Below are 26,393 nucleotides of genomic sequence, written 5' to 3'. Positions count from 1 at the left end.
CCCTCTGGTGTTACAGACTGGGAGTTGCCACATCAGATCCTTCAGTTTGCATTGATGATGGCTATCAGCATAGACTCTCTGTTTGGGGGGTCATCACATTCCTAAGGAACTCAAAAGAACCAAGTTATTGTCTTATCGCAGCTGAGAGGTATATGTACTAGCAGGGGTCATAAAATCCACAGAAAAGGTGGATCTCCTGGAGGGTGCAGATCCATCTGGGTTAGCTAGTCAGAGGTCATTCAAAGTTACAACATGGTCTCTTTTCTACAATATGGCTTCCCTTGTGTCACCCTTGTGTTGAGCTGGTTTCAGTTTGATTGCGTCTGGAGCCCCCACTTCCTTGGCCCCCATGTGCCCCATGTGAAAGAGGGGCCAGAATGATGCCTTGCCAGTTGAGATATTGTGATTTTGTGATTTCTAATAAGAAAAGTGCATTTGGTCTTCATCCCATTTCTGGCACAGAACTAAAACCCTTGGCATGTCACATGATGACAGCAGAAAGGTGTTTTCTGCCATGTTAAGGAGGTGACTGGACCCCCTCTGGATGGGGCTGCAGGAGAACCGACCACGTGGTTAGAGGGCTGGGGCTGTCAGCCTGCCCCACCTCCACCTCTGGGGAGGGGAGAGGGGATGCAGGTCACCAAAGCGACGATTTCATCAACTGTGCCCATGATGAGGCCTCCACAGAAACCCTCAGGAAGGGGCTCAGAGAGCTCCCAGGTTGGTGCTCGTGGTGCACGTGGAAAGTGGGGAGGTAAGGCACCCCGAGAGGGCATTGAGGCTCCTCGCTCCTTCCCCACACCCTGCCCTGTGCACTCTTCCGGCTGGCTGGTCCTGAGTTACAACCTTTTATTATGAACCAGTGATTATGAGTAAATGTTTCTGAGTTCCGGGAGCCGCTCTAGCAACTTAATTGAACCTGAGGAGGGGGTTGTGGGAACCTCTGCTTCAAAGCCACTCCATCAGAAGTACAGATGACAACCTGGACTTGTGGCTGGAGTCTGAAGCTGGGGGCAGGCTTGTAGGACGGAGCCCTTCACCTGTGGGATCTGACGCTATCTCCAGGTAGACAGTGTCAGAGCCGAGTTGAACTGCAGGACACCCAGCTGGTGTCTGAGAGTTGCTTGCTATAGTGTGGAAAGTCCTTTTCCCCCATGACAAATGGAAATTGGGTTCAGTAACCTAATTCAGAAATTGATCTGAGACCAACAGTCCCTAATAACAAATAAAAATGGCAAGCAATAGGATATATTGGAGTAGATGAGGAAGCCATTTGGTGTAAAACTAATTCGGTGTGACTTTGTTTTTCCAAAAGGGCCTGACGTGGCCATTGAGCATGCATTGTATATCTGCTTTAAGCATTTGCTATGTCCCACAGACAAAAACAAATGGCCTTAAGATAAAGGTGCAACTTCCCCCACATTGGCATTTCCTTAAGGATGAGCATCTCTCCCTAGGCTAGGATTACTGTGCTCACCTGTGACCACCCAGCTTGAGGCAGCAGGCCTGCTCCCTGTTGTGTCCCCCAAGACAGCAGAGCTACCACCTGCTGTGTCCATCAATCGCTGTGCAGACAGAGCGGTCTCGTGACTATTGTAAAAGGGACATTTCAATCACACGTGATACATGCTCTCTGATGGTATACAACCACTCTGTACACCCCATTTCTTCGGTGCCCTTCCTCCCTTGGGGAAAGAAGGCCCCAGGCTATATGGTCCTCACATTTGGCTCACCCCAATTTTGATTTATAGATTGATTATAGATTATTTGCGTCGACACGAAGGCATTGTTAAAAAGAGACAACAGGCCCAAAGTGGAGCCACTAAAGCTAAGCCCCCACCAGCAAACTAAGACTAGGCATGTAGCCGCAGTGCAGCCTCAGCCCCCAGGACAGTGACCTTAACCAGCCAGTCTGGAACTTCCTGATCAGCCCTAGTGAGGGAGTCAGCCTGGTACACCCCTGCCGTCCCCCAAGGAAGGTGACCTTGGCTTGAACAATCCTCTCTGCTGGTAACTTCCTTATCCCACCCCCTTGTGTCCATAAGTCTGTCATTATGTGCAGCTCTTCAGTGTTCTTTTCTTTTTGCTAGACAGGATGCTGCCCGACTCATGAATCATTGAATAAAGCCAATAGGATCTTTAAATTTTACTCAGTTGAATTTTATTTTTTAACATTGTCTACTATTCCCCTCTCCTCAGGGCCCATTATGCCTGGCCGTGGAGAGGCCAGTGGTTAGCAGAAGAAGCAGTGAAAGGTGGGGACCAGGAGTTGCGGTGGAGGTCTGAGGACTCAGGCAGAGGACAGAGAGCAAAGCTTCAGCTATCACATGCGTAGGGCAGGAAGAACAATTTCTTTACCCTTTGGTCCTTCTGGCTGCCTAAGAATTACATTGACATGAGAAAGAATAACAGGAGAAAATTGAACAAAGTTTAATAACATGCATACATGGGAGAAATCCAGAAAAACTGAGTAACTCACCAAGAAGGTTGAAGCCACTACTTTAAATCCCGTCTTCAGCTAATGACAAAGGAGGATGCTGTGGGGCAGTGGTTTGGGACTTCAAAGGGGAGGAAAGTAATTTACGTGGAGGTGGAAAAGCAAATGTGTGGTAAATAAGTGATTACCATTCCTAGAGAAGACAGTGTTACACGGGGAGGACTTGGATTAAATGGGCCTTACTAAGTTCCTCCTCATTTACCACACCTGTGTCATATGATACTGTAGTTATCTATGGTGAGAGCTGCTTCCTGGGACAGGCCTTCTATCTTAAATTCTTTTAGGCAGTTAGGGGGAAGGTCAATGTTTCTTCTTGAGTCTTTGTTCTTAAAAATAATCAAGCCAAAGAGATACATTTTGGGGTGAAAAATTCTGATCCCCCACAATCCTGCCTTAGGAAATTCAAGAAGTTTCACAGTCCAGAAGCTGAGACGATAGATTGCTCCATACACTAAACACTAGTCTCTTAGTGCCGATAATAGTTCAGTCCAGTTAAATTCATTTCAGGAGGCAGTGATGCAGGTGTGCTCCCAAACTTAGGCCTCTAATTTGTACACAAGAAATCAAGTATTTAATAAGAAGCATTTCTATGAAAACAAAAGAAAAACAAAGGTTAATGGTGAAGCAAATTATAAACCCATTCCTGAGCCCAGGGGACAGCCAGTCAAGAAGATTTCTATATGTTAGGGTTGAAGCATCTTTTGCAGCTTGAAATGTCTCTGATGATGTCATTGGATGTTCATGTATCTTTTTTAGTATCTTATACAGCAAGAGGTGTGAAGATTGTCTGAACATGGGTGCTGTGATTTCTCTTAAGTTTGTATCAAGTTGTCCAGCTTCAGTTTGCAGGGCTGTGGGGAAGAGTGGTTTCAGTTCTCAATGATTCCAAATAAAAAAGATGGAAAAAAATTGAAAACATTAGTTTGGAGATTTCCAGTACAGTTTACAGGTAGAAAACAAAGACCTCAAAGACAATTAACAGAAGTAGACTCTAAAAGCCAAAAGTGTGTATTATAGTTTCTACTACAACATAATTTTTCTTTCTAAAATCACCCTCTTTTTTTTATTGAGTTAATGATAGGTTACAATCTTGTGAAATTTCAGTTGTACATTAATGTTTGTCATTCGTGTTGTAGGTGCACCACTTCACCCTTTGTGCCCACCCCCCACCCCACCTTTCCCCTGGTAGCCACTAAACTGTTCTCTTAGTCCACATTTTTAAATTCCTCATGTGAGTGGAGTCATACACAGATTATCCTTCTCTAGCTGGCTTATTTCACTTAACATAATTCCCTCAAGGTCCATCCACGTTATTGCAAATGGAATGATTTTGTTCTGTTTTGCAGCTGAGTAGTATTACATGGTATATATACCACATCTTCTTTATCCATTCATCTGTTGATGGGCACTTAGGTTGCTTCCATGTCTTGGCTATTGTAAATAATGCTGCAATGAACATTGAAACTCACCCTAATTTTTTAACAAAGATAGCCAAGTTAAGACTAATTGGCTTGAAAAATAAGTCTACTTTCAATAAACTTGTCTCAATTAATTATGTAAGTACAGGAAGAGCACTGATTGATCATAGAGGCTCTTTTAAATTTTCTTTGCAGGAATTTTTATAAGGAATCTCAGGTTGAACTTTATAGGCCTATTGAGGCAGGAAAGCCAAGCCAAAGACTTGTCATCAAACTCTGCCTGCAATACCTATAGGTTTGGTTGAATTCCTCTCTTCTCGAGGTCCCCAAAATATCCTGAGGTTTGTTGCAGCTGCCAGGAAGTGATCTTCTTTACTCACCTGGTAAGGTTGCTGGGACCCTGTAAGCAATGTGCTAGGCCAATATTTCCAAGGGGTTTTAGTGATTCCATAAAGTCAACCTTTGTTCCTCAAAGCTGTCTGGTCATATCTGAGTCTATGCATGTCTCTCTCAAATATGACATTCCAGTCAAAGCCTTGGTAATATAACCAATGTTTCTAATTGTGTCCTATTATAAGGAGAAAAGATTCTTATGGAACTTATGCAAATAACTATATTGCCATGAAAATAAGAATATTCATTTATTGAGAGTTTCCAAATTCTGGAGGGATCAGGTAGGGAGAAAAAGATAAATGCTTCAATTCTGCTCACAAAGGTATAATTTACCAAATTTTTATAAGTCATAGTTAGCTTAAGAGAAAAGAGAAAAAGATTTCCTTATATATGGAAAAACAAAACATTTTAAAAATCAGCAATATTTCAAAGAAAAGTCATAAAAATTATCATCTTCATCAGTTCATTCAGCTCCATATAATCAATTCTTTTTTAAAAAAAAAGATTTTATTTTTCCTTTTTCTCCCCAAAGCCCCCCAGTACATAGTTGCATATTTTTAGCTGTGGGTCCTTCCAGCCATGGCATGTGGGATGCCACCCCAGCATGGCCTGATGAGTGGTGCCATGTCTGCGCCCAGGATCCAAACTGGCGAAACCCTGGGCCACCAAAGCACAGCGTGCAAACCCAACCACTTGGTCACAGGGCCAGCCCCCAATTCTTGATTTTCATCTTTTGTTAGGAATTTTATGAAGCCAACAGTTTCTCCACTTGAGTTCTGTAATTTCTTACCCAGTTCAGTTTTATGATCTGAAAGTTTATCAGAAACTTGTATTCTAGAGTAAATGTCAAAATCCTTTCCATGAATCTCTCTGAAGATGAAATATATTTGCAAAAGCATCAGAGTAAAAATAAAACTGTCTGTAAATGACAAAAGACTTAAAAATGGCAGTTGACAAAGAAATTCTGATATTTCTGTGACATATAGCATTTTAAGATAACTAGAATTATGACTGATAACCAAAACCAATCAGAATTTTAGGAATGTTATATAATTTTTAAAACACTTACATTAACAACATTTACACACACAATATGACCTAAGAAGGTTTACCATCATTTATTTGACAATGCTTCCCATGCAAATTTAACATACCAAATAACCCTAATTAGTTTAATATCTCCCTTTCTATAGGAAGAGGGAACACATTCTTTGAGAAGTCCCAGGGGTCTGCTGGAAATCCTCAAAGTTACTTTCAGGTCAAAAGAAAGACTTTATTTAGGACTTGAATTTTGGGGAAGTTAGTCAAACATTTCAAAAGGATCATAGGTCACTGTGGAACAATGCTCTGCTATCCATTTAACATAGCAAGTTAAACAGTCTTTTAAAAAACCTTACCTCTCTCAATAGAGAGACTTTAGCTTTTTGAGCATAGGAAATTATATTTTTGACCAAACACAGAATTTCTGCCTTTTAGGTAGATTTACTCAAAAATAAAGAAAAACCTTTTATAATCTCTTTATCAAGAGCAGACTAAAAGTTCAAGAAAAGTATCTTTTTAAGAGAGAGAAAACCAGGGGCTGGCCCAGTGTCGCAGCAGTTAAGTGCACCCATTCCACTTCAGCGGCCCAGGGTTCACCAGTTTGGATCCCGGGTGCAGATGTGGCACCGCGTGGCAAGCCATGCTGTGGTAGGCATCCCACATATAAAGCAGAGGAAGATGGGCATGGATGTTAGCTCAGGGCCAGTCTTCCTCAGCAAAAAGAGGAGGATTAGCAGTAGTTAGCTCAGGGATAATTGTCCTCAAAAAAAAAAAGACAGAGAAAAATTTATTTTTTTTCTAGTTTTTTCTAGTTTTGCACCAGGTTACATTGGACATTAATTTACTTAATTAAATTCATTTCAATCTTAGCCAACTTAACCATGCACAAAACTCTTTTTTCAGAGTTCTTCTTTCACAAACCTATAACTTTATTAACCAACAAACAAAAATATCTCCATTTCTTATATGTTCTTTACCAAAAGCATACATCTTACTTTCTTTGAATACAAAGATGTTTCCCTTAGTAATTTTTAGTTGCTTTAATTACACGTATTAATTAGAATATTTCACCCTTAGAAACCTTAATTTTTATTGTAAACTAAGAAGTAAGCAATAATGAACTGTCTTTTACATTAGCATTCTGTGGCTTTGCAAATTTATAAATACTTTTTATAATTCCTAGAAACAAGCTACATCATAGAATGATCTTTTAATAAAGACATGTTTATTAATAGGCTCAAACATTTTTTAGCTTCTCTGTAATAAGAAGACAAAAGTATATAGACTTAGACTTGTTTAGCAGTTGATGTTTCAGCATTTTATCCTATTTGAAAATGATCTGGATATTCAATTAATTTTCCATTATCTAATGTATCCTAGGAAAACTTCAAAGTTTCAAGTTACCAAAGAGATTTTGGAAATTATTATTTTTTTTTTTAAGATTTTATTTTTTTCCTTTTTCTCCCCAAAGCCCCCCAGTACATAATTGTACATTCTTTGTTGTGGGTCCTTCTAGTTGTGGCATGTGGGACGCTGCCTCAGCGTGGCCTGACGAGCAGTGCCATGTCTGCGCCCAGGATTCGAACCAACGAAACACTGGACCGCCTGCAGCGGAGCGCGCAAACTTAAGCACTCGGTCACGGGGCCAGCCCCGATTTTGGAAATTATTTTAAATACACATGACACAAAATATAATTATTGCTAAAAGTTTATCTATAAACGTTTATCTTACATCTATCTAAATCATTTGTTCCCAACAATTATGTTTAGATTATCCATGAAAACATCATGAGACATTAGACAAAATTAGCTGTCATTCTAAGTTATTATTTGTGCTAAGGAATTTGTAACAAAGATAGCATGAGCTTATTTCACTAGTAAACTCAGGCTGCATGTCTGCATCATCTCCAATGCTGACATCTAGGACATGTTTATTCCAACCAAATCAACAAACTTAAATAAGTTTTTATTTACCAAAGATTATTTTATATCATGTTAATTGAAAACATTTGGGTTAGTTTTTATTACATTTAGAAATAATTTATGTAAGCACTTACTTCAAGCCAATTCAATAGAGCTCTTAATTTTGACCATATCATCCAGAGGTAGAAAAATATCTCACATTTACAACATACACTTATAGACATACATGAACACACAGGTCAACACACACAGAGACCTTATAACAACTTCTGTTAAATTTTTGCTATGAATCAGGTACAGTACAAAACTCATTAATTTATAAGAGAATAGTTGGATCCAAATTTTGTTTTAGCAATTGGAAAGAGTTAAGTTCACCTGCCAAATCTTTTTACTGATATTTATGGAGTAGACATTTAAGATCTTCTTGTTGTTGTTAAATTTCCAAATATTTCCTCTCCCTTTTTGTAAGACAAAGATAGTGGTTTTAAGTTTCTCAGATACTTGGGTTGCACTCTGAATGCTATCAAAAAGCTGATCTGCTCCTCCAACTACATTTTCTTTAATTTCCTTCTTTATATCGGGAGATTTTTAACCGAGAAGTAAATGAAAAGATTTTTATTTTCTGAAACTTGAGGACAATGTACCACACCTTTAAAAAGTCTGCACAAAGCATTTAACAGAGGCTGTCTATCTGAGTGCAGAATTCAAACCTAGACGTATTCACCCTGGGGGGGTCTGTCATCTTTTCTGTTAATTTCCCCTCGAATATCAGCCTCTAGTTTCCATTTCCCACTGTGTGGGCTCAGGGAATGCTGTTGACTCCCTTTAGCATGTGTAACTAGCATTACCTAAATGGTGGATTTATATGTTCTGTTTTACACCATCAGGCAGGGGAAACATTCCCTGGTGAGACACAATGTCTGTCCCTACAATATAACCTCTAATACTACCAGGCAAAAGAGATGCAATCATTGCACATAAAGCCAATTTAGATATTCCAATCTTCTTAATTTCACCACCTCTTATGTAAGAATGGTGTAGTGAAAATGCTCTCTCCGGTCTCCCGTGGAAACATGGATGCCTCCAGTCACAAACCCACTAATCTGTACACTGGGCAAGCACTGCTGGAATTGAACTTTTCCAGCACTAACAAGCAATGAAAGTTGAGATGACAAAGGTTCCTTATAGACTGGGACCCTAATCTCCTCTGAGAGCTGACACAGCTGCACAAAGAGAGTGTGGCTCAGAGCCCCAGGCTATTTGACTGGCCACCAAAATACATGCTGGTATGTGCATCCTCCAGATGACAGAGACCAGAGGTCACAAAACCAAGCTCTCAAAATATAGAATAATACAAAAGAAACCTCATCCTACATGCACGTTAACAACTTTAGCTAAGCCTTGGGTCCCTTGGAGCCAAACTAATACCTAAGAGGGATGTTCCCCAGGGTTGGGAAATGTGTGCTGTTTTCTAGAGTAGCCTGTTGCATGGAAATCTCCTTGAGGTTGGTGGATGACCTGTTTCACCTACCTAATTCCATGAATGACTTATCCTCTCACAGGAGTCTTCTTGAGGTGTCAAGTGTCCTAATGGCTCTTAAATACTCAACCTATGTGCAACAACTTTGTGGCCGTTTGGCTTCCAAGATGCCCCTTAGCAATAGCTTTCACCCCTTGTGCTATTAACCCAGAGTGAAGTTTACTGCAGGGCCGGCCCAGACAACAGGTTTATAGGGCCCTATGTCTGCACCTGCACTACAGCTTTTCCTTTTTATGACAAATGACACAAAAGACAGAGACAAGGAAAAATAGTGACCATCTCTGGGAGAAAGATCAGTAGACTAATGAGTACTCAAACCAAATTTCCCAGAGCTGCTGAGTCCGAGAAACTAGCTTCACAAATATTTTCTCCTGTGAATCTAAATTTAGACAAGGAAAAAACCCACCACTCTCACTTCCACTGGACCCTGTGGGCAGAGACTCAGGAGACTGACGTGGTAAGAACTATTGTCTTCTCCCAGCTCTTGTCAGGAGTCCAGCATGTCTCGGCTGCAGTCATCCGGGAGCGAGCAGTGTCCAGCCAGTGAAGTTTTATGCCATCCAAGTCGCCAAACAGTAAGGAAGGAAGACAATGCCTCTGCCCTCTGGGTCCTTCTGGCTGGCCTAAGAATTAAATTAACATGAAATTAACATGAGACAGAACAACAGGAGAAATCAAACAAAGCTTAATAATATGTATACATAGGAGAAACCCAGGAAAACTGAGTAATTGGCCAAAATGGCCAAAGCCACCAGTTTAAATGCCATTTTCAGCTAAAACTGGGGGCAGTGGTTTGAGACGTTGGAGGGGATGAAGACAATTTACATGGAGATGGAAATGCAAATGTTTGTTAAATAAGTGTTTGCTGGGCCGTTGATGGACAACGTGACCTGAGAGACAGAACTTTGATAAAATGGGCTTGCTGGTGCCTTTCTACACCCATCTTACATTTTACCATAGTTGTCTCATGGCATTAGCTCCTTCCTGGAACAGGCCTTTCTAGGTTAAATTCTTTTAGGCAGTTAGGGGGAAAGTCAACGTTTCTTTCAGTCTTTTGTTTTTAAACATAATCAAGGCTGGGGCCAGCCGTGTGGCCTAGGGGTTAAATTTGGTGGGCTCTGCTTTGGTGGCCAGGGTTCGATTCCCAGGTGCAGACCTACACCACTTGTCAGTGGCCACGCTGTGGTGGCAGCGTACATACAAAATAGAGGAAGACTGGCACAGATGTTAGCTCTGGGCAAATCTTCCTCAGCAAAAATAATAATAATAATAATCAACGCAAAGATATACATTTTGGGGTACAACTTCTTACCCCCAACACACCCTTGAAGGGAACCCAGGGAAGGGGCTGAAATGATCAGACCCTGGAAACCTGGAGCAGGCCCAGGGCCTGAGGCCCAGACCTCTGGGTGGTGTGAGAGCCGCAGGGGCACCTGGAGGCTGGTCTGGGAGCCTTGACACAACTGGGCCTCCAGGCAAAGGCGACAGCTCCTAAAGGGACAGTGCAGGCCTGGCCATGGGCCTCCCACACCCTCGTCCTCTCAGGTAAGGACTGCAGACAACAAGGAGAACAGACGGATCCTTCAGTCTTAAAGAGCCGTGTCCTGGCTGCTAAGCTGACCTGACTCTCTCCCTGGGAAGGGCGCACAGGGCCACCAGCTGAGGAGCCATCCTGACAACACTGGAGCTTCACCCTGTAACTGATGTGGGCTCGGTGAGTCAAGGAGTTGAAAGAAAGATTTCTTGGACTCTCAATTTCTGCCAGTAGTGCTCTTTTATTCAGAGGATAGCATGGAGTAGCATGGGGACAGGACCCATGGGCAGTAAGAGCTGCAATGTGTTGGGGGTTAGAGCTAAATATATAAGGCATAGGTATGTGAGTTATTTCTTTACAAGACAAAGGAAAGATCATGAAAAAAATCATTAAAATGGTATCAGTGCAGGTGGGGTCTGGTTATTGGGTGGTCCTATAACTTCCGATAAGAATCAAATCAGATTAAGTCAGGACATCCTATGCTTCCCGGAGGATGATGTAGATTGCCATGTAGGGCAGGTCACCTTGGGCTTCTCTCCCTGGGGCAGCCTTGATCCTCATCATAACCACCCCAATGACACCTATGGAAAATGATGGGGACCAGAGGGAGGAGGGGGGATGGGGCTGCACAAATATGCTGGCCCCGTGCTCCAAAGCTGCTGCCAAATGCCCTGGAGTCATCCTGTCTCTCACCACAGACACCTCCTCACATCACGGAGCGCCCAGTGTTCCTGTTCCTGGGGGACCCTGGGGAGAGGGCCTGGAAGGCTCCTTGGGGGCAGGCAACACAGGCTGCTGGGTCCTGACCTGCAGCCAGGAAACACCCAGACCCCACCTGCTGCCTAGACTCAGAGCCAGAGCAATGTCCTGTGGCCCGAGAGCGGGCTCTTCTTTTGTGATGCAAGTGCCTCACTTCCCCTTTAACTGCTGAGGCATCTGCTCAAGGAAGTCTATCTGGAATAAACAACTGCCAGCCACTCATAAAGAGCCAGGGGACCGCCCCCTCCCCAGGCCCCCCATGAGTCTCCTTTGTTTTCGATCCCGATCCCCTTGACATAACCAGCCTTTGGGCTGCTCGTTTGGTTTTCTTTGTGTTTCTCTCTTCCTGTGCTTTAAATTCCTCCTCTTATGTTTTAAAGTCACCAATAGAGAGTGAGCCCTGGAAACTCTAGACCCCTCCCTTGACTCCGATTGCTCTCTGTCTCTCTCTGGCCCCAGGACTTGTAAGTAATAAGCTTTTTTCTCCCATGTTTCCTGATGGTTACTGCTGAAGGGCGTCTTGCAATCATAAGAACCATGAGGGCTGGTCCAGGGAGGGGAGATGTCTGTGGAAAGCTCAGCAGGGTCCAGGTGAGTACCCCCAGGCATTGCTAGCCGATAGCCTTACCCTCGGTAGGTGGAGACGGCACAAAAGGACAACAGACTTCAGAGAGGAGGCGTGGGACTGCCCAGGTGTGGGCTCTGGGGGGAGGACTCCCTCTGGGCCTGGAGTGTGGAGTCTGAATGAGGGCCTTGTGGGGGCCCTGGCTGGGGAGAGTGAGGTTCTGCAGCAGGCTTGGGGCTGGGCTGCGGGAAAGGGTAGATGGCTCCCAGTCCCCAGGGCTCATCTACACCCCTGAAGGAGGCGGGTCAGTAGGGACAGGACCAGACCTGATCGCCTGGGACAGGAAGCCCCTCTTAGACCACAGCCCTTCCTCCAACCCTGCCCTAGTGTAATTTGACACTCAAGTCATTTGTTCTGTCCTCCTGGTACCCAGCCAATTCCCGATTTCCCCAAAGCCAGGAAAAGGAAACTTCAGAGAAACCGAAACTACTGGGGAAAGACAGGGCCCACTGAGCACCATCCAGCCTTCCGGACCACAGCTCGCCCCATCCCGGCACCATGAACCGCAGTTTCCAGACCTTTGTCAGTGGCGCCCACACTGGTGTCCCCCCGACCTATGAGATGCTCAAGGAGGAGCATGAGGTGTCCGTGCTGGGGGCACTCCGGAGCTCAGCTCCCGTGACGACCACCGTGATCAACATCCACAGTGACACCTCCGTGCCCGACCACATCGTCTGGTCCCTGTTCAACACGCTTTTCACATACTGGTGCTGCTGCCTGGGCTTCGTGGCCTTCGCCTACTCCGTGAAGGTGGGTGGGTGCGTGGGGGATTCCCCAGAAAGTGTGTGTCAGCCTGCTAGGTCCCCACCCAGATGGCACCTGGGTTGTGGGGAGGCCTTGTGTGTGTATGTCTCTGTGTGTGTAGATGATGCGGGGTCGGTGAGCCGAGGAGTCGAAAGAAATATTTCTTAGACTCTTAAGATCTGGCAGTAGTGCTCTTTTATTTAGAGAGTAGAATAACATGGGGACAGGACCCACAGGCAGTCAGAGATGCTGCTGGCATGGGGAGCTGCTGCTGCCGCCGCTGGCATGGGGAGAGGACCCATGGGCAGGCAGAGCTGCTGCCGGCATGTTGCTGCTGCCGCTTCTGCTGCCTCTGCTGCTGCTGCAAAGTTGGGTGGAGAGTAAGGCTAAATTTAAGGCATAGGTATGTGAGTCATCTCTTTACAAGACAAAGAATATGTAAAAAAGTTAAAATGGTATCAGTGCAGGTGGGGTCTGGTCATTGGGTGATCCCATGACTTTTAGACAAGAATCAAATCGGATTAAGTAAAGGTTAGAAAGGGTAGACGCCACCATCCTAAACCAGTTACATGAGATTGCCAGACAGCAACCAACTTAAGTTCTTGCCTTCCCCATTAAGAGTTTCTAGCGACAAGGTCATCTCTCCTCTTCTTCCTGGTACAGAGAGGGAGGCACCTTTTACAGATAGAGATTTACCTTACAAATGTAAGTGTGTCCCAACAAGGGCAAGTTCCATTCCCCAGAGCCTCCTTCCCTGTCCCAGTTTATCAAAAGCAATCAGCCCAAAACAATCCCGATGCCAAAAAGTCACACCTTGGGGTGGCCAATTTCAGGTCCCTACAAGCTCATCCCCCGCTTCCTTCACAAATGCAAATGTCTCTCAAAAGGGCAAGCAAAATTCCAGTCCTCGCAGCCTGCTTCTCATCTGCAGTTTTAAAAGTAACCCGCCTAAAAATCCTCATCATAAACCATTTTAAAATTAAGCAGCCTAAAAATCCTCATCATAGATCACAATGGGGCTGCATGAGGCGCACGGCCATGGCCAGGGTCTGACTTTGTCCCCAGGACTCCAGGGAATTCCCCTACTGACCAAACCAGAAATTGCATCCCTCAGACTCAGGATGGGGCTCTGAGGATCTCTCAGAAGGAACAGAGGGACTCACAGGGAAAGCTGCCCCATTGCAGGGGCGAGCAGCCAGTGAAGAGGCCAGAGCAGAGGGAGGAGGAGCCTGAGGCCTCCTGGAGAGGCTGAGTCTGTGAGGAAGGAGATGGAGGCCCAGCTGGGAGGGCCCACGGGGCACTGTGCTGCTCAGGCTCCAGGGGACGGGACGGGGTGGCCCCATCTGGGTGAAGGGCAGGTGCAGGCTGCTCTGGGCAGGGACCAGGCAGGGAAGGACCTGAGTGGCTGCACCTGGCTCTCCCAGACCCCCTCCAGGTCCCTCTCACTGTGTCTTCTCCCCCAGTCTAGGGACCGGAAGATGGAGGGCGACGTGACTGGGGCCCAGAGCTATGCGTCCACTGCCAAGTGCCTGAACATCGCTGCCCTGGTCATGGGCCTCCTCGTGATCATTACATTCTTCATTATTTCTTGCCTCTGGCTGACTGATCTTTTTCCACACATTTTAGCGATCATAATGAGTTCCAGAGACTACTAGCAGCCGTGCGTGGCCTGTGGCTACCCCAGCCTTCACAGCACTTTATACACACATCTGTCTACACTTGAATTCAATAAAACGCTGGTTTGAGGAGTTGCTGTTTTTCACCTGGGAGAGGGTGAGAGTCCTCCGCCAGCCCCTGAGACGGAACCCCTCCCATCGGTCCCTCCTACTTGCTACTCTGAGGGGGCAGGGCATGTCCTCAGGGCTTGCCTGTATCTGGCCTTCAGCTGGGGGCACAAAAGGATGAGGGTTTTGAGAGGGGGTCCCTCCTTCCCAGAGGTCTGAGCCCTGACCCAAGATGGTTCGTTTGGGGAAAGGTAGTCTGGGTCCAGAACACCTTTGGCCCCCAAGGCCCCCACTGGTGGGAAGGCTGCAAGGGGACCTGACTCAGTCCACACTTCCCCTTTGGAGAGAAAGCCTCGGAGGTCCCTGCTCTTCTGGAGGAGGAGAAATGCCTGCCCTGACCTGGAACTTGGCTCCCTTCTCTAGTTCTGTTACACTTGGGCGTGATCCAGGGCAGACCCTGCCCACAACCAGCTGGGCAGGTTCAGTGGGAAGTGGGGACACCGTAGCCCCCATCCTCCCCATGCACCCAGAGCCCAGCTGTGGATCCTCCGCCCCTTCCATCCTGACTTGCAGCAATGAGCTTCCACCAGGGTCACCTGTCCTGTAGCTTTCTGTGGGACCCCCTGCCCTCCACCTCCCTGGGGATCCCGCCTCCTGTCCCTAGTCTGTGGGACATGTTGGCTGACTATACCTGTGCACCATGGTCTGCAGCTCCTTCTAAATGGCTGTGGTTTCAAATTTTATCAAAAGTTCCTTCTCTGCAAAACAAGCTCACCGCCCTCCCAGTGAGTGATCTAAGAGATGAGACAGTGACAGTGTGAGATTTTTGATAGTGGGTCGCAAAGGTGTGAAGGAATTGCTGACACAACCATGGGAACGTATCAGACAGGCAGGCTCGGTCCAGCCCCACGTCTGCCATGTTGGGATCAACCCTAGTTTGGTCTAGTAGCCACGGAGTAGGCCCTGGGGGAGTGTCTGGAGTGCTCCTGGGAGAGGCCCTCCCGTGGCCTCGAGCAAACCTGAGGGCTCGCTCTAATAGGAAGGCGGGTTGGGGGCACTGCTGTGGTCTCAGTGGTCTCAGGGGTCCCAGTCATGGGGATTCAGGATTCCCCCACGTGGAGACCCCAAGCCCTCCCAGCAGCCCAGACTCTGGTACAGTAGATCTCCCTGCAGGGGGGTTTAACTTTCTTTGGAGCTAAATTATTTTTTTGTTGCTGTTGTTACTGAAAAATTTATGCATAATGAACTAAGAATAATAAGATAAGCATCTCTGCTGGTCACCCAGCCTCATCACAAGCACAGTCTGTTATTTCAGCATCTGTACTTGCACTGATCCCCCCCATTCTATTTTCAGCTTTGTAGCTGAAATTTATGCACATGGATGTGGGCAATTGTTATCTGTACAATTTTGAAACTGGTTGCCCGCACGTCCACATCCTCTCAGGACAAGGAACACACCGTTTCCACCCAGGGGCTCCTGGTACGGTTTCCCCGTTCAGTCCGGTCCAGTGACAGACAAGTGCCGAATGTCACCTGCATCAGTCTGGCCTATCCCGGATCATCCCATAATCAGATGCCCCAGTAGGCACTGTCCTGCCTGTCTTCTTTGGCTGCATGATGCCTGTGGGCATCACCATGAGTGTGGCCTGTAACAGCCACACCCTTCCCTTCGCGGGGTGCGGTCCTCCCCTGTGTAACACACTTGAAGCGGTATATCCATCCGTTTCCTGGCAACATTTCCCGGTCTCTGCCTTTCTCACAAAACTGGCGGCCCTCAGCCTACGCGCAGGCTGGCCTTGACTCTGCCCTGCAGCAGAGGACACACTCAAGGTCACTGCAGGCCGGAAGTGGACGCTCTCCACCGGGACCCGGGGGGTCCGTGGCCAGGAGCAGCCAGACCATCCTCCGCCCTCGGCCCCTCAGGACCAGACCCGGACTGGGCATCTTCAGGAGGCTGGCAGGCCGTCTTCCTCCAGGCTCACTCCAGGCAAAGCGAGAAGAAGCACGCTCTCCCGAGTGCGATTTAGAAAAGCCTTCCGGCAACGTGGCTCATCTCTGCGGCCTCGAGCCTGTCCGACCAGCCCACCCACCGGCCCCACCCACACGGCCTGCCCCGCCCCGCCCACAGCATGGCCACGACCCTCAGCCCCGCCCAACCCCAGGTGACACAGGACCCCTTCGGAACCAGAGCTGGCTGTGTGGCTCCGAGGACTAAGGCTGCTCGCTGCGCGGCCCTCGCGAGCCCAGCGGTCAGCGGCCAGGACCTTCCAGCTGACCTGCAGTTGCACCTGCCTGGTGCCTCAGGCCCCACCCGCAACTTCTCAAAGGTCGTGATCAGGGGCTGTTCGCGGGGTGCACGACAGGGTCACCCCCCAGCAGGAGCCTCATCCCAAGTCACCGAAGCTCAGATGGGGTTAGGCCCGAGGCTGAGCTCCCTTCTTGACGTCTGACAGGAGAATGTGGGCCCTTCCTGTCCTCCAGGGCCTCAGTTGGGGTCACCCCGCCTGTGTCCACGCTGTCAGTCGGCAGGGGGCGCCGCGGCCCTGCTCCCCTCAGAGTGAGTCCTTCCTGGACCCAGAGGGGCAGGTCCGTCAGCGTCCCCTCCCCCAGGACCCACCTTCCCCGGGCCGGTCCCCCTTTGTACTCCCACACTTGGGAGCCCAGGGGAGAGGGGACACCCTGGTACGAGCCGTCGTCCACTACAGAGGACCCCAACCAGTGAGGCCCAGGAGTTAGGGCGCTGCAGGGGGTAACACAAGGCGTTGTGGGAGTTTGGACCATCTATCCGTCCTAGGAGCTGGCCCGAAGGAGAACCCAGCGTGAAGAGCTGCAGACTCAAGGGTGAGCCAACAGGACCGACCTCTCCCCACTGCCGGACCCCAGGCAGGCTGGAGCCCCCAAGAGCAAAGCACTGTGGAGAAGGGCTCACCTCTTTGGCACCAGCCTGTGGCCACCTGTACTTCTCCAGCCTCTCCAGGGTGACCACCCAGCACACCCTTGATGCTGTACAGGGCATGATGGGTCAGCCAGAAGGGTGTGTACCCCACCCACTCCCTCTGGGCCTGAGGGACAGGAATATCTGCCTGGGGCAAGTCCTCTCTGCAGGCTAAGGACGGCTACACCTCCCCATGTGCAGCCCGGGCTAGGCAGAGGCACACTGCCAATGCCCCACGGTCCCCAATGGCTGGGGCACAGGGGCACTGGGCGGCTGCCCCACCCAGCAGGGCCAGCACAGTCTGGGTTGGAGGAATTGGTCCTTCTGCTCAGAGTTTTGGTCCAAGGGGGCTGAGTCACCAGCTCAGATTATTGGCTTCTGAAGTCAGCCTACAGCTGACCACTCTGTCCCTCCCTCAGGCCAAGGGTTGCCCCCACCCCTTCCCGGCAGAGGAGCAGGGCAGAGGAGCAGGACGGAGCCTGGTGGGCTGGAGGAGGCAGCAGCAGGATGCAGCAGCAGCTGGATCGCCCAGGGTGGGCTGGGAGGGCTGCGGCTCCATCAGCCACACCCACAGATACAAAACCCACGACTTCCCACAGGGTCTGAGTGCCCGCATTGACACAGCACCGCTGCTCCCAGCCAGCTGAGAGGGCCAGTGGGAGTGGGGACACAGTGTGCTCTTGCATCAGGGTGCAGACCTTGGGGAAGGAGGGACCCCCGTCCTAGGACCCTGGTGTAGCCGTGGCTCACAGCGGGAGGCCAGAAACCCAGAAAACCTGAGGACACACCCCGCCCCCAAGAGAAGCACAGCAGGTGGGCAGGGAGGAGGTGGCTCCGTCTCAGGGGCAGCTGGGGACTCTCCACAGGCCCCCCAGGGACATCACTGCACCGTCACATGCAAGTGCACTTTATTGAATCCAGGTGTAGACGGGTATGTCTGCAAAAACTGCTGTAGAAAAGGGTATGGGCAAGTGGGCAGGGCCAAAGCCCCAGCATGTGAGGCCAGCAGGGCATGATGGGGACGGGGCTGTGCCCATGGGCAGCTAGAAGTAGCCTCTGCCGTCCTGCATGGCCTTTACAATTATCTGGTAGAGTGTCAGGCAGGTAAATCCCATAAGAACGATGAATCCAGTGCTCAGAAAGAGGCCCAAGACCAGGGCCCAGATGTTCAGGCACTTGGCAGTGGACGCATAGCTCTGGGCCCCAGTCACGTCGCCCACCATCTTCCGGTCCCTAGACTGGGGGAGAAGACACAGTGAGAGGGACCTGGAGGGGGTGTGGGAGAGCCAGGTGAGGCGACTCAGGTCCTTCCCTGCCTGGTCCCTGCCCAGAGCAGCCTGCACCTGCCCTTCACCCAGATGGGGCCACCCCGTCCCGTCCCCTGGAGCCTGAGCAGCACAGTGCCCCGTGGGCCCTCCCAGCTGGGCCTCCATCTCCTTCCTCACAGACTCAGCCTCTCCAGGAGGCCTCAGGCTCCTCCTCCCTCTGCTCTGGTCTCTTCGCTGGGCACTAGCTCCATCAGGGTCAGAGTCCTTTGAGTACCTTTTCCTTTTTCTGGACCAGACTTGAGGTCTGAATTCAAGTGTGAAGTATGTAATTAGTCTGACTAGTATGGGAGGAGACTTTGGGGATTATGGAGACACAGTCTTCCCTAGCCATCCCCATGCAACCTCGCTGCGTTCTCTCACTGCAAGACCCCTCAAGCCACACACACACACACACAGACCTTCCCACACCCCAAGTGCCATCTGGGTGGGGGACCTAGCCAGTTGACACACACTTTCTGGAGATGCCCCCATGCACCCACCCACCTTCACGGAGTAGGCGAAGGCCACGAAGCCCAGGCAGCACCAGTTCATGAAGAGCGTGTTGAACAGGGACCAGACGATGTGGTCGGGCACGGAGGTGTCACTGTGGATGTTGATCACGGTGGTCGTCATGGGAGCTGAGCTCTGGGGTGCCCCCAGCACGGACACCTCATGCTCCTCCTTGATCATCTCCACCTTTGGGGGAGCAGGTGTTGTCTCAAATGAGGAAGGGCTGGGAAGTGCGGCTCCTGATGCAGAGACCTGAGCAGCTGTGGGTCTGTTGCTCAGGGTGCCCTCCCTCTCTGGTGTAGTTTTGGTTTCTCAGAAGTTTCTATTTCCTGGTGTTTGTAAATTGGTGAATTGGCTGAGCACCAGGAAGGCGGAACAAATGTCTGAGTGTCAAGTTTCTCTAGGGCAGGGTGAGAGGAAGGGCTGTGGTCTAAGGGGGGACTTCCTGTCCCAGGAACTCAAGTCAGGCCCTGTCTCTGCTGACCCACCTCCTTCTTTGGGGGTGTGCATAGGCCCTGGGGACATTTCCCCAGCCTGGGAGTCACCCACCCTTTCCCCCAGCCTAGCCCCAAGGCTGCTGCAGAACTTCACTGTCCCCAGGCAGGGCCCCCACCAGGCCCTAGGACACAGGATGTCCCCTCACCCCCGGAGCCCACACCTGGGCTGTGACAGGTCTCCTCTTTCCCAAGTCTGTTGTTCTTTCCTGGCTCTGAGTCCAGGCAGCAGGTGGGGTCTGGGTGTTTCCTGGCTGCAGGTCAGGACCCAGCAGCCTGTGTTGCCTGCCCCCAAGGAGCCTTCCAGGCCCTCTCCCCAGGGTCCCCCAGGAACAGGAACACTGGGCGCTCTGTGATGTGAGGAGGCGGCTGTGGTGGGAGACAGGATGACTCCAGGGCATTTGGCAGCAGCTTTGGAGCACGGGGCCAGCATACTTGTGCAGCCCCACCCCCCTCCTCCCTCTGGTCCCTATCATTTCCCGTAGGTGTCATTGGGGTGGTTACAGGGTGAAGCTCCAGTGTTGTCAGGATGGCTCCTCTGCTGGCGGGCCTGTGCCCCCTTCCCAGGGAGAGAGTCAGGTCAGCTTAGCAGCCAGGACACGGCTCTTTAAGACTGAAGGATCCGTCTGTTCTCCTTGTTGTCTGCAGTCCTTACCTGAGAGGACGAGGGTGTGGGAGGCCCATGGCCAGGCCTGCACTGTCCCTTTAGGAGCTGTCGCCTTTGCCTGGAGGCCCAGTTGTGTCAAGGCTCCCAGACCAGCCTCCAGGTGCCCCTGCGGCTCTCACACCACCCAGAGGTCTGGGCCTTAGGCCCTGGGCCTGCTCCAGGTTTCCAGGGTCTGATCATTTCAGCCCCTTCCCTGGGTTCCCCTCAAGGGTGTCAGCTGCTTCCTGCCTTCACCACCCCTGGGCTTCCCCGAAACAGGTGCTCCCTGTCACCTGTTCCTAGGTCTGATCCTCCCTGTGGAAATACGTAGTGTGGTTCTGTGTTCCTGCTGCACCCACACTGACCCAGAGGGCTGTTCTTCTGCCTGAGCCAGCGGTGCATGCGTGGCAGTCAGGGGGCGTTGCCGGGACAGAACCTGCCCCTGGAGCCTGTGTAACCAAGGAGCCAGGAAAGAAAGGGGTACCAAGGATCTGACAAAAACTAGCATTATCTGCTGAGTGTTTTCCAGACAAAAAGTTTCAGGAAAAGCCTGATTGCAGAAGGTTCCCAGAAACAAGCTAACTGAAGCCACCTCAAACAGCTCTAAGATAAACTTAAGTGAAGTGCTCCCATTATGGTCTCATTAACATCTTAAATTCTCCTCCTCTGGGAGGCGTAGAGCAGCCACTTCTATCATGTGAGCATGCAGTGGCACGTGTGTGTGCTACGCACTGGCCTTGACAGAACACGGCTGTTAGGAGATAAACCCCAATCTCCTGCCTTTTCCTTAACTGAATATTCATGAACTGTCCCTCATCTAACAATCCTAGGACCCCCAAAGCCCTGGGCAGGGAGGGGCGGGGACTGCGCTGGGAGCTGTCCCTTGTGCTCTCCATTGTTTGTGAAGGAATAAACCTTCCTTCACGCACTTCTGACTTGGTTGTGCTATTCGGCTCCACACTCACCAAGAGATGAACCCACTGAGTTTGGTTATGTCAGGCATGGGGGGAAGTCAGTGAGGTGCAGGGACAGATGCCTGCAGGCCTGGAGGGCTGCTCCCTGTTCAGTGTCCTGAGGGCCACACTTACCAGTGTCTGTGGGACAATACTCCCACGGTGGGCCATTTCCTGGAGTGCGAACCGATGGGCAGCGGCCCACCCTGGTGCAGCTCTTCACCACGTGGCTGGTAAAGGAGACATAAGCAACCGCAATGCAGAGGAACAGGAAAATGTGGTGAAAGAGTTGCCAAGTGATGTGTTTGGGTAATGACGACTTTTGTCTCATGTAATGTCAGTGATTGATAGTTTCCAGGACTTGATTTTAATCACGGCTGCGTTCAGAATCCACTCACAAAATTCCTGGAAGTTGAACTCCTCTGCTACAGGCCATTTGCCAGGCCACGGGACCTGGATTTTCTCCTGAAAGCAACATGTGCTGGGGATCAGAATTTGCTACTCCAAAATGTGTCTCTTTGGCTTGATTATTTTAAGAACAAAAGTGATGTGTTTCGAGTAATCATCACCTTCTTTCATAGAATTTAATTCATATTTTAAATTATTTACTTTTTATTCATGCAAAAATTGAATAACATAAAATTTGCTGTTTTATCCGCTTTACAGTGTATCATTTAGTGTCTTTTTATGCACTCTTGCTCTTCTGCAATCTTTACAGAACATTTTTGCACCTCAAACAATAAATCCCATCCTCATTATGCAATCACTTTCAGTTTCCTTGCACCTCCAGCCCCTAGAGCCCACGCATCTCTGTGTCTGTCTCAATCTCCCTCTTCTGGACTTTCATATGTATGGAATCATGTAGTATGTGGTCCTTTGTGACTGGCTTCTTTCATTAGACATAAGGTTTTTAAGGTTCACCCTTGTTTTAGCATCTATTAATATTTTTCTTTTTATGGCCAAATAATATTTCTTTATATGGATATATCACATTCTTTTATCCAGTCATAACTTGATGCATATTTAAGTTGTTCTCGCCATTTGGCTACTATTAATAATGTTGCGATAAACATTTCTGTACAAGTCTTTTGTAGACACATTTTTTTCATTCATTCACTACCTAGTAGTGGATTTCTGGGGCATAGGGTAACTATGTTTCATTATTTGCAGAACTGCCATATGGTTTCCATAGCAGCTGCACCATTTTTCTTCACACCAGTAGTGTACAAGGGCTCTGTTTCCTGCACATCCACGACAACACTTGTTATTATCTGACTTTTTATCGTGCCATCATAATAGATGGGAGGTAGTATGTCACTGTGGTTTTGATTTGCGTTTCTCTCATGACTAATGATATGGAGCATCTTTGCATGCCTTGTTGGTCATCTGTATATCTTCTTTGGAGAAATGTCTATTCAGGTCCTTTTCCCATTTTTAACTGGGTTATTTGTCCTTTTGCTATTGAGTTGTAAGTGTTCTTTATATATTCCAGATATCACTTGCTTATCAGATTTGTGATTTGCAAATATTTTCACCCATCCTGTGGGCTGTCTTCCCACTTTCTCGATGGTGTCTTTTTTTTTTTTAAAGATTTTATTTTTTTCCTTTTTCGCCCCAAAGCCCCCTGGTACATAGTTGTATATTCTTAGTTGTGGGTCCTTCTAGTTGTGGCATGTGGGATGCCACCTCAATGTGGCTTGACGAACCATACCATGTCCGTGCCCAGGATTTGAACCGACGAAACACTGGGCCGCCTGCAGCGGAGCGCGCGAACTTAACCATTCGGTCACAGGGCCGGTCCCTAAATGGTGTCTTTTAAAACACAAAAGTTTTAGATTTTCATGAAGTCCAATTTATCTATTTTATCTTTTTTTGCTCATGCTTGTGGTGTCGTATCTAAGAATGCTTTATCAAACCCAAGGTCACAAAATTTATTTTACTTTTTAATTGTAAAATATGCATAGTCTAAAATTTACCATTTTAAGTGGACAGTTCAGTAGTAAGTGCATTCACATTGTTGTGCAGCCGATCTCCAAAAGTCTTTACATCTGGCAAAACTGAAACTCTATATCCATTAAACAGTAACTCCCCATCTCTTTCTCCCCTCAGCCCCTGGTAGCCACCATTCTACTTTCCGTGTCTGTGAACTGGACTCCTCTGTGTCCCTCATATGAGTAGAATCATACAGTACTGTCCTCTTGTGACTGACTTAGCTCACTGAGCACAATGTTTCCAGGTTTCATCCATGTTGTAGCATGTGTGAGAATATCACTCCTTTTTAAAGCTGAATAACATTCCATTGTATGTATATAAGACATTTCACTTATCCATTCATCCCTGGATGGACACTTGGGTTGTTTACAACTCTTGACTATTGTAAATTATGCTCCTGTGAACATGAGTGTGCAAATATTTGTGTGAGTCCTGACTTAAATTCTTTTGTTATATACACAGAAGTAGAATTCCTGGATCATATGGTAATTTAAATTTTAATTTCTTGAGGGGAAGGTCATGAAGTTTTACCCCTAAGTTTTCTTCTAAACTTTTCATAGTTTTAGCTCTTACATTTAGGTCTCTGATCCCTTTTGAATTAATTTTTTTATATGGTGTGAGGTAGGGTCCAATCATTCCTTTGCAAGTGACTATCCAGTTTTCTGAGGATTTATGTGTTGAAAAGATGATTCTTTACTACTGAATGGCCTTGGAAACCTTGTCAAAATCAGTTGACCATAGATGTATGGATTTATTTCTGGACTCTAAATCATATTCCATTCATCTGTATTTCCATCCTTGTGGCAGGACTGTGCTGTCTTGACTGCCATTGCACTCTGGTAAGTTTTGAAATTAGGAAGTGTGAATCTCCCTACTTTGTACTTTTTTTGGCTATTCTGGGTTACTTGCAATTCGCTATGAACTTTAGAATCATCTTGTCAACTTCTAAAAAGAAATCAGCTGGAATTTTTATGGATATTGGGTTGACTCTAGATAAATCTGGAGCTTATTGCCATCTTAGCAATGCTAAGTAAATCTTCCTATCCATGGACATGGATGTTTTCCCTCTTATTTAGGTCTTTAATTTTGTTCAGAATGTCTTGTAGTTTTCAAAGTATAAGTTTTGCAGTTCTTTTTTGAAATTTTTTTCAGCTATTTTATTCTTTTAAGTGCTTGTCAATGGAACTGTTTTCTGAACTTCATTTTCAGATTGTTCGCTGCAAGCAGAGAAATGCAACTGACTTTTATATTGATCTTATATCCTGCCACCTTGCCAATATCATTTACTTGATCCAATATTATTTTGTGTTGATCCCTCAGGATTTTCTATATAAATGTTTTTGTCTGTTATTGGTATCAGGGAAATATGCGCCTCATAAAACGGGTTGGGAAGTGTTCCCCCACTGTAATTTTTGGAAAAGTTTGTGATGAATTGGTATTAATTCTTATTTAAATGTTTGATAGAATTTAGTGTTGAAGCTACTGGGCCTGGGCTTTTCTTTGTGGGTAGTTTTTGATTACTAATTTAATCTCTTCACTTCTAGGTCTATTCAGATTGTCTAGTTCTGCTTGAGTCAGTTTCAGCAGTTTGCATGTTTCTAGCAGTTTGTTCACTTCTTCTAAGTTATTTAGTTTGTTGGTATACAATTGTTCATAGTAATCCTTTACAATCCTTTTTATTTCTGTGAGGTAAGTGGTAATGTCCCCTCTTTAATTTCTGATTCCGGAATTTGAGTCTTCTCTTTTTTTTCATTTGTCACTCTAGCTAAGGGTTTGTCAATTTTATTAATCTTTTTAAAATATCATCTTTTGGCTTCATTGATTTTTCTCTGTTTCTCTATTCTCTAGAATTGCAATATACATTTACAAGCAATCTAAGTCCACTCTCAAATAACACTACACCACTCCATGATTAGTGCAGGTACCTTATAATGGTATTCCTATTTCATCCCTCCCATCCCTTATAACTTTGCTGTCTTTAGTTTCACTTATTCATAAGCCATGATAATTCAATATATGGTTCTATTATTATTTAAACAGTGTTGTCTCTTAGATCAGTTAAGAATAAGAAAAATAAAATATTTTATTTCACCTTTATTTATTCCTTCACTAGCACTCTTTATTTCTTTATGTAGATCTGCCTTTCTTACCTACGTCATTTTTCTTCTCTTTGAAGAACTTCTTTTAAGGCAAGTCTTCTTGCAAGGCAGGTCTACTGGTAATAGATACTCTCAATTACTGTTTTTCTGAGAAAGTATTTCTTCAATTCTGAAGGATTTCACTGGATAGAGAATTCTAGGTTGATGGGGTTTTTTTCCTTCAACACCAAATATTTCGCTTCACTCTCTTCCTGCTTGCATAGTTTCTGAAGAGAACTCCAATGTAATTCTCACACTGATCCACTCCAGGTAAGTCATCCTTCCACCCAGCCTCTTTCAGAATCTTCTCTCTGTCTCCTCTTTGCTCTGCAGTATGAATATGATATGCCTAGGTGTAAATCTTTGGGTATTTATCCTGCTTGATGGTCTCTGAGATCCCTGCATATGTGGGTTTGTGTCTGTCATTAATTTTGGAAAATTTTCAGCCATTATTACTTCAAATATTTTTTCTGTTCCTTTCTCCCTTTCTTTTACCTCTGGTATTCCCATTATGTTTATGTTACACCTTCTGCAATTGTCCCGTGGTTCTTTGATATTCTGTTCTGGTTTTTTCCTTTTCATATTCATTGGGAAGTTTCTATTGACATATTTTCAAGGTCACTGATGCTTTCATTGGCTGCGTCCAGTCTACTGATGAGCCCACCAAGGTGTTCATTTCTGTTACAGTGTTTTTGTTTCTAGTGTTTCCTTTGGATTGTTTCTTGGAGCTCCCATCTCTCTGCTTACATTACCCATCTGGTCTTGCATATTGTCTACTTTTTACATTAGAGCCCTTAGCATGTTATTCAGAGTTATTTTAAATTCCTGGCCTGACAATTCCAAAATCTCTGCCATATCTGAATCTGAGCCTTGCAATTCTCCCAGCTCTAGTCTCCTGTTCCTACCCAGGAGCCCTGCTGCTGTGGTGGCGCACTGTCGGGAGAGAGTCTTTTCACATCCTGTGATGAGGTCTCTGTCTTTCAGGGAAGCTGTTGCCCACCTGTGACCTTCACAAGTGCTTCTCAGCTTCTTCTTTCCCTCCCTTGTGTGAGACAAGAAGGGTAAAGGGGGTGGAGTTGGGTATTTCCCTTCCACACATTGGTTAGGCTCTTCCTCAAGGCCAGACCTCTGCTAAAGAGAACTGACTGCTCTGGGCAGATTTCAAAATGCTTACTTCCGCTTCCCCTGTCATCAGCATGAGGGGGTTTTTCTATGCTCTT

The 26,393-nt window shown here is 47.2% G+C and overlaps 2 protein-coding genes and 1 long non-coding RNA gene across 8 annotated transcripts; 1 reads left to right on the top strand and 2 right to left on the bottom strand.

Annotated features, from left to right (window-relative positions):
• Nucleotides 1–2,138: 2,138 nt before the first annotated feature.
• Nucleotides 2,139–11,872, bottom strand: LOC139074424 (uncharacterized). The gene is made up of 3 exons (XR_011524032.1): nt 11,734–11,872; nt 9,219–9,435; nt 2,139–3,348 (listed from the first exon to the last, which is right to left on the bottom strand). It is a non-coding gene; the product is annotated as an uncharacterized lncRNA (long non-coding RNA).
• On the top strand, nt 11,269–14,222 carry LOC103561336 (interferon-induced transmembrane protein 3-like). Of its 6 annotated transcripts, none has more exons than XM_070564605.1 (3): nt 11,269–11,696; nt 12,126–12,480; nt 13,938–14,222. In XM_070564605.1, the coding sequence occupies exons 2-3, from the start codon at nt 12,229–12,231 to the stop codon at nt 14,127–14,129; spliced, it is 444 nt and encodes a 147-aa protein (XP_070420706.1). In that variant the 5' UTR covers nt 11,269–11,696; nt 12,126–12,228; the 3' UTR covers nt 14,130–14,222. The 6 variants fall into 6 exon arrangements, with proteins under 6 accessions (XP_070420706.1, XP_008534142.2, XP_070420705.1 ...); XM_070564604.1 differs by having other exon boundaries at nt 11,291–11,696; nt 12,104–12,480; XM_070564607.1 differs by having other exon boundaries at nt 11,298–11,696; nt 12,130–12,480.
• Nucleotides 14,223–18,024: 3,802 nt separating this feature from the next.
• Nucleotides 18,025–19,352, bottom strand: LOC103545938 (interferon-induced transmembrane protein 1-like). Its single transcript, XM_070564609.1, has 2 exons — nt 18,945–19,352; nt 18,025–18,371 (listed from the first exon to the last, which is right to left on the bottom strand). Exons 1-2 carry the CDS (start codon nt 19,128–19,130, stop codon nt 18,177–18,179), a joined length of 381 nt encoding a protein of 126 aa, XP_070420710.1. The 5' UTR covers nt 19,131–19,352; the 3' UTR covers nt 18,025–18,176.
• Nucleotides 19,353–26,393: the final 7,041 nt, after the last annotated feature.

The sequence above is a fragment of the Equus przewalskii genome, chromosome 11 (genome assembly GCF_037783145.1).
Source record: "Equus przewalskii isolate Varuska chromosome 11, EquPr2, whole genome shotgun sequence".
NCBI lineage: Eukaryota > Metazoa > Chordata > Mammalia > Perissodactyla > Equidae > Equus > Equus przewalskii.
Note: the sequence above shows the minus strand (reverse complement) of the source record. Positions and strands in the feature narration are given on the sequence as shown.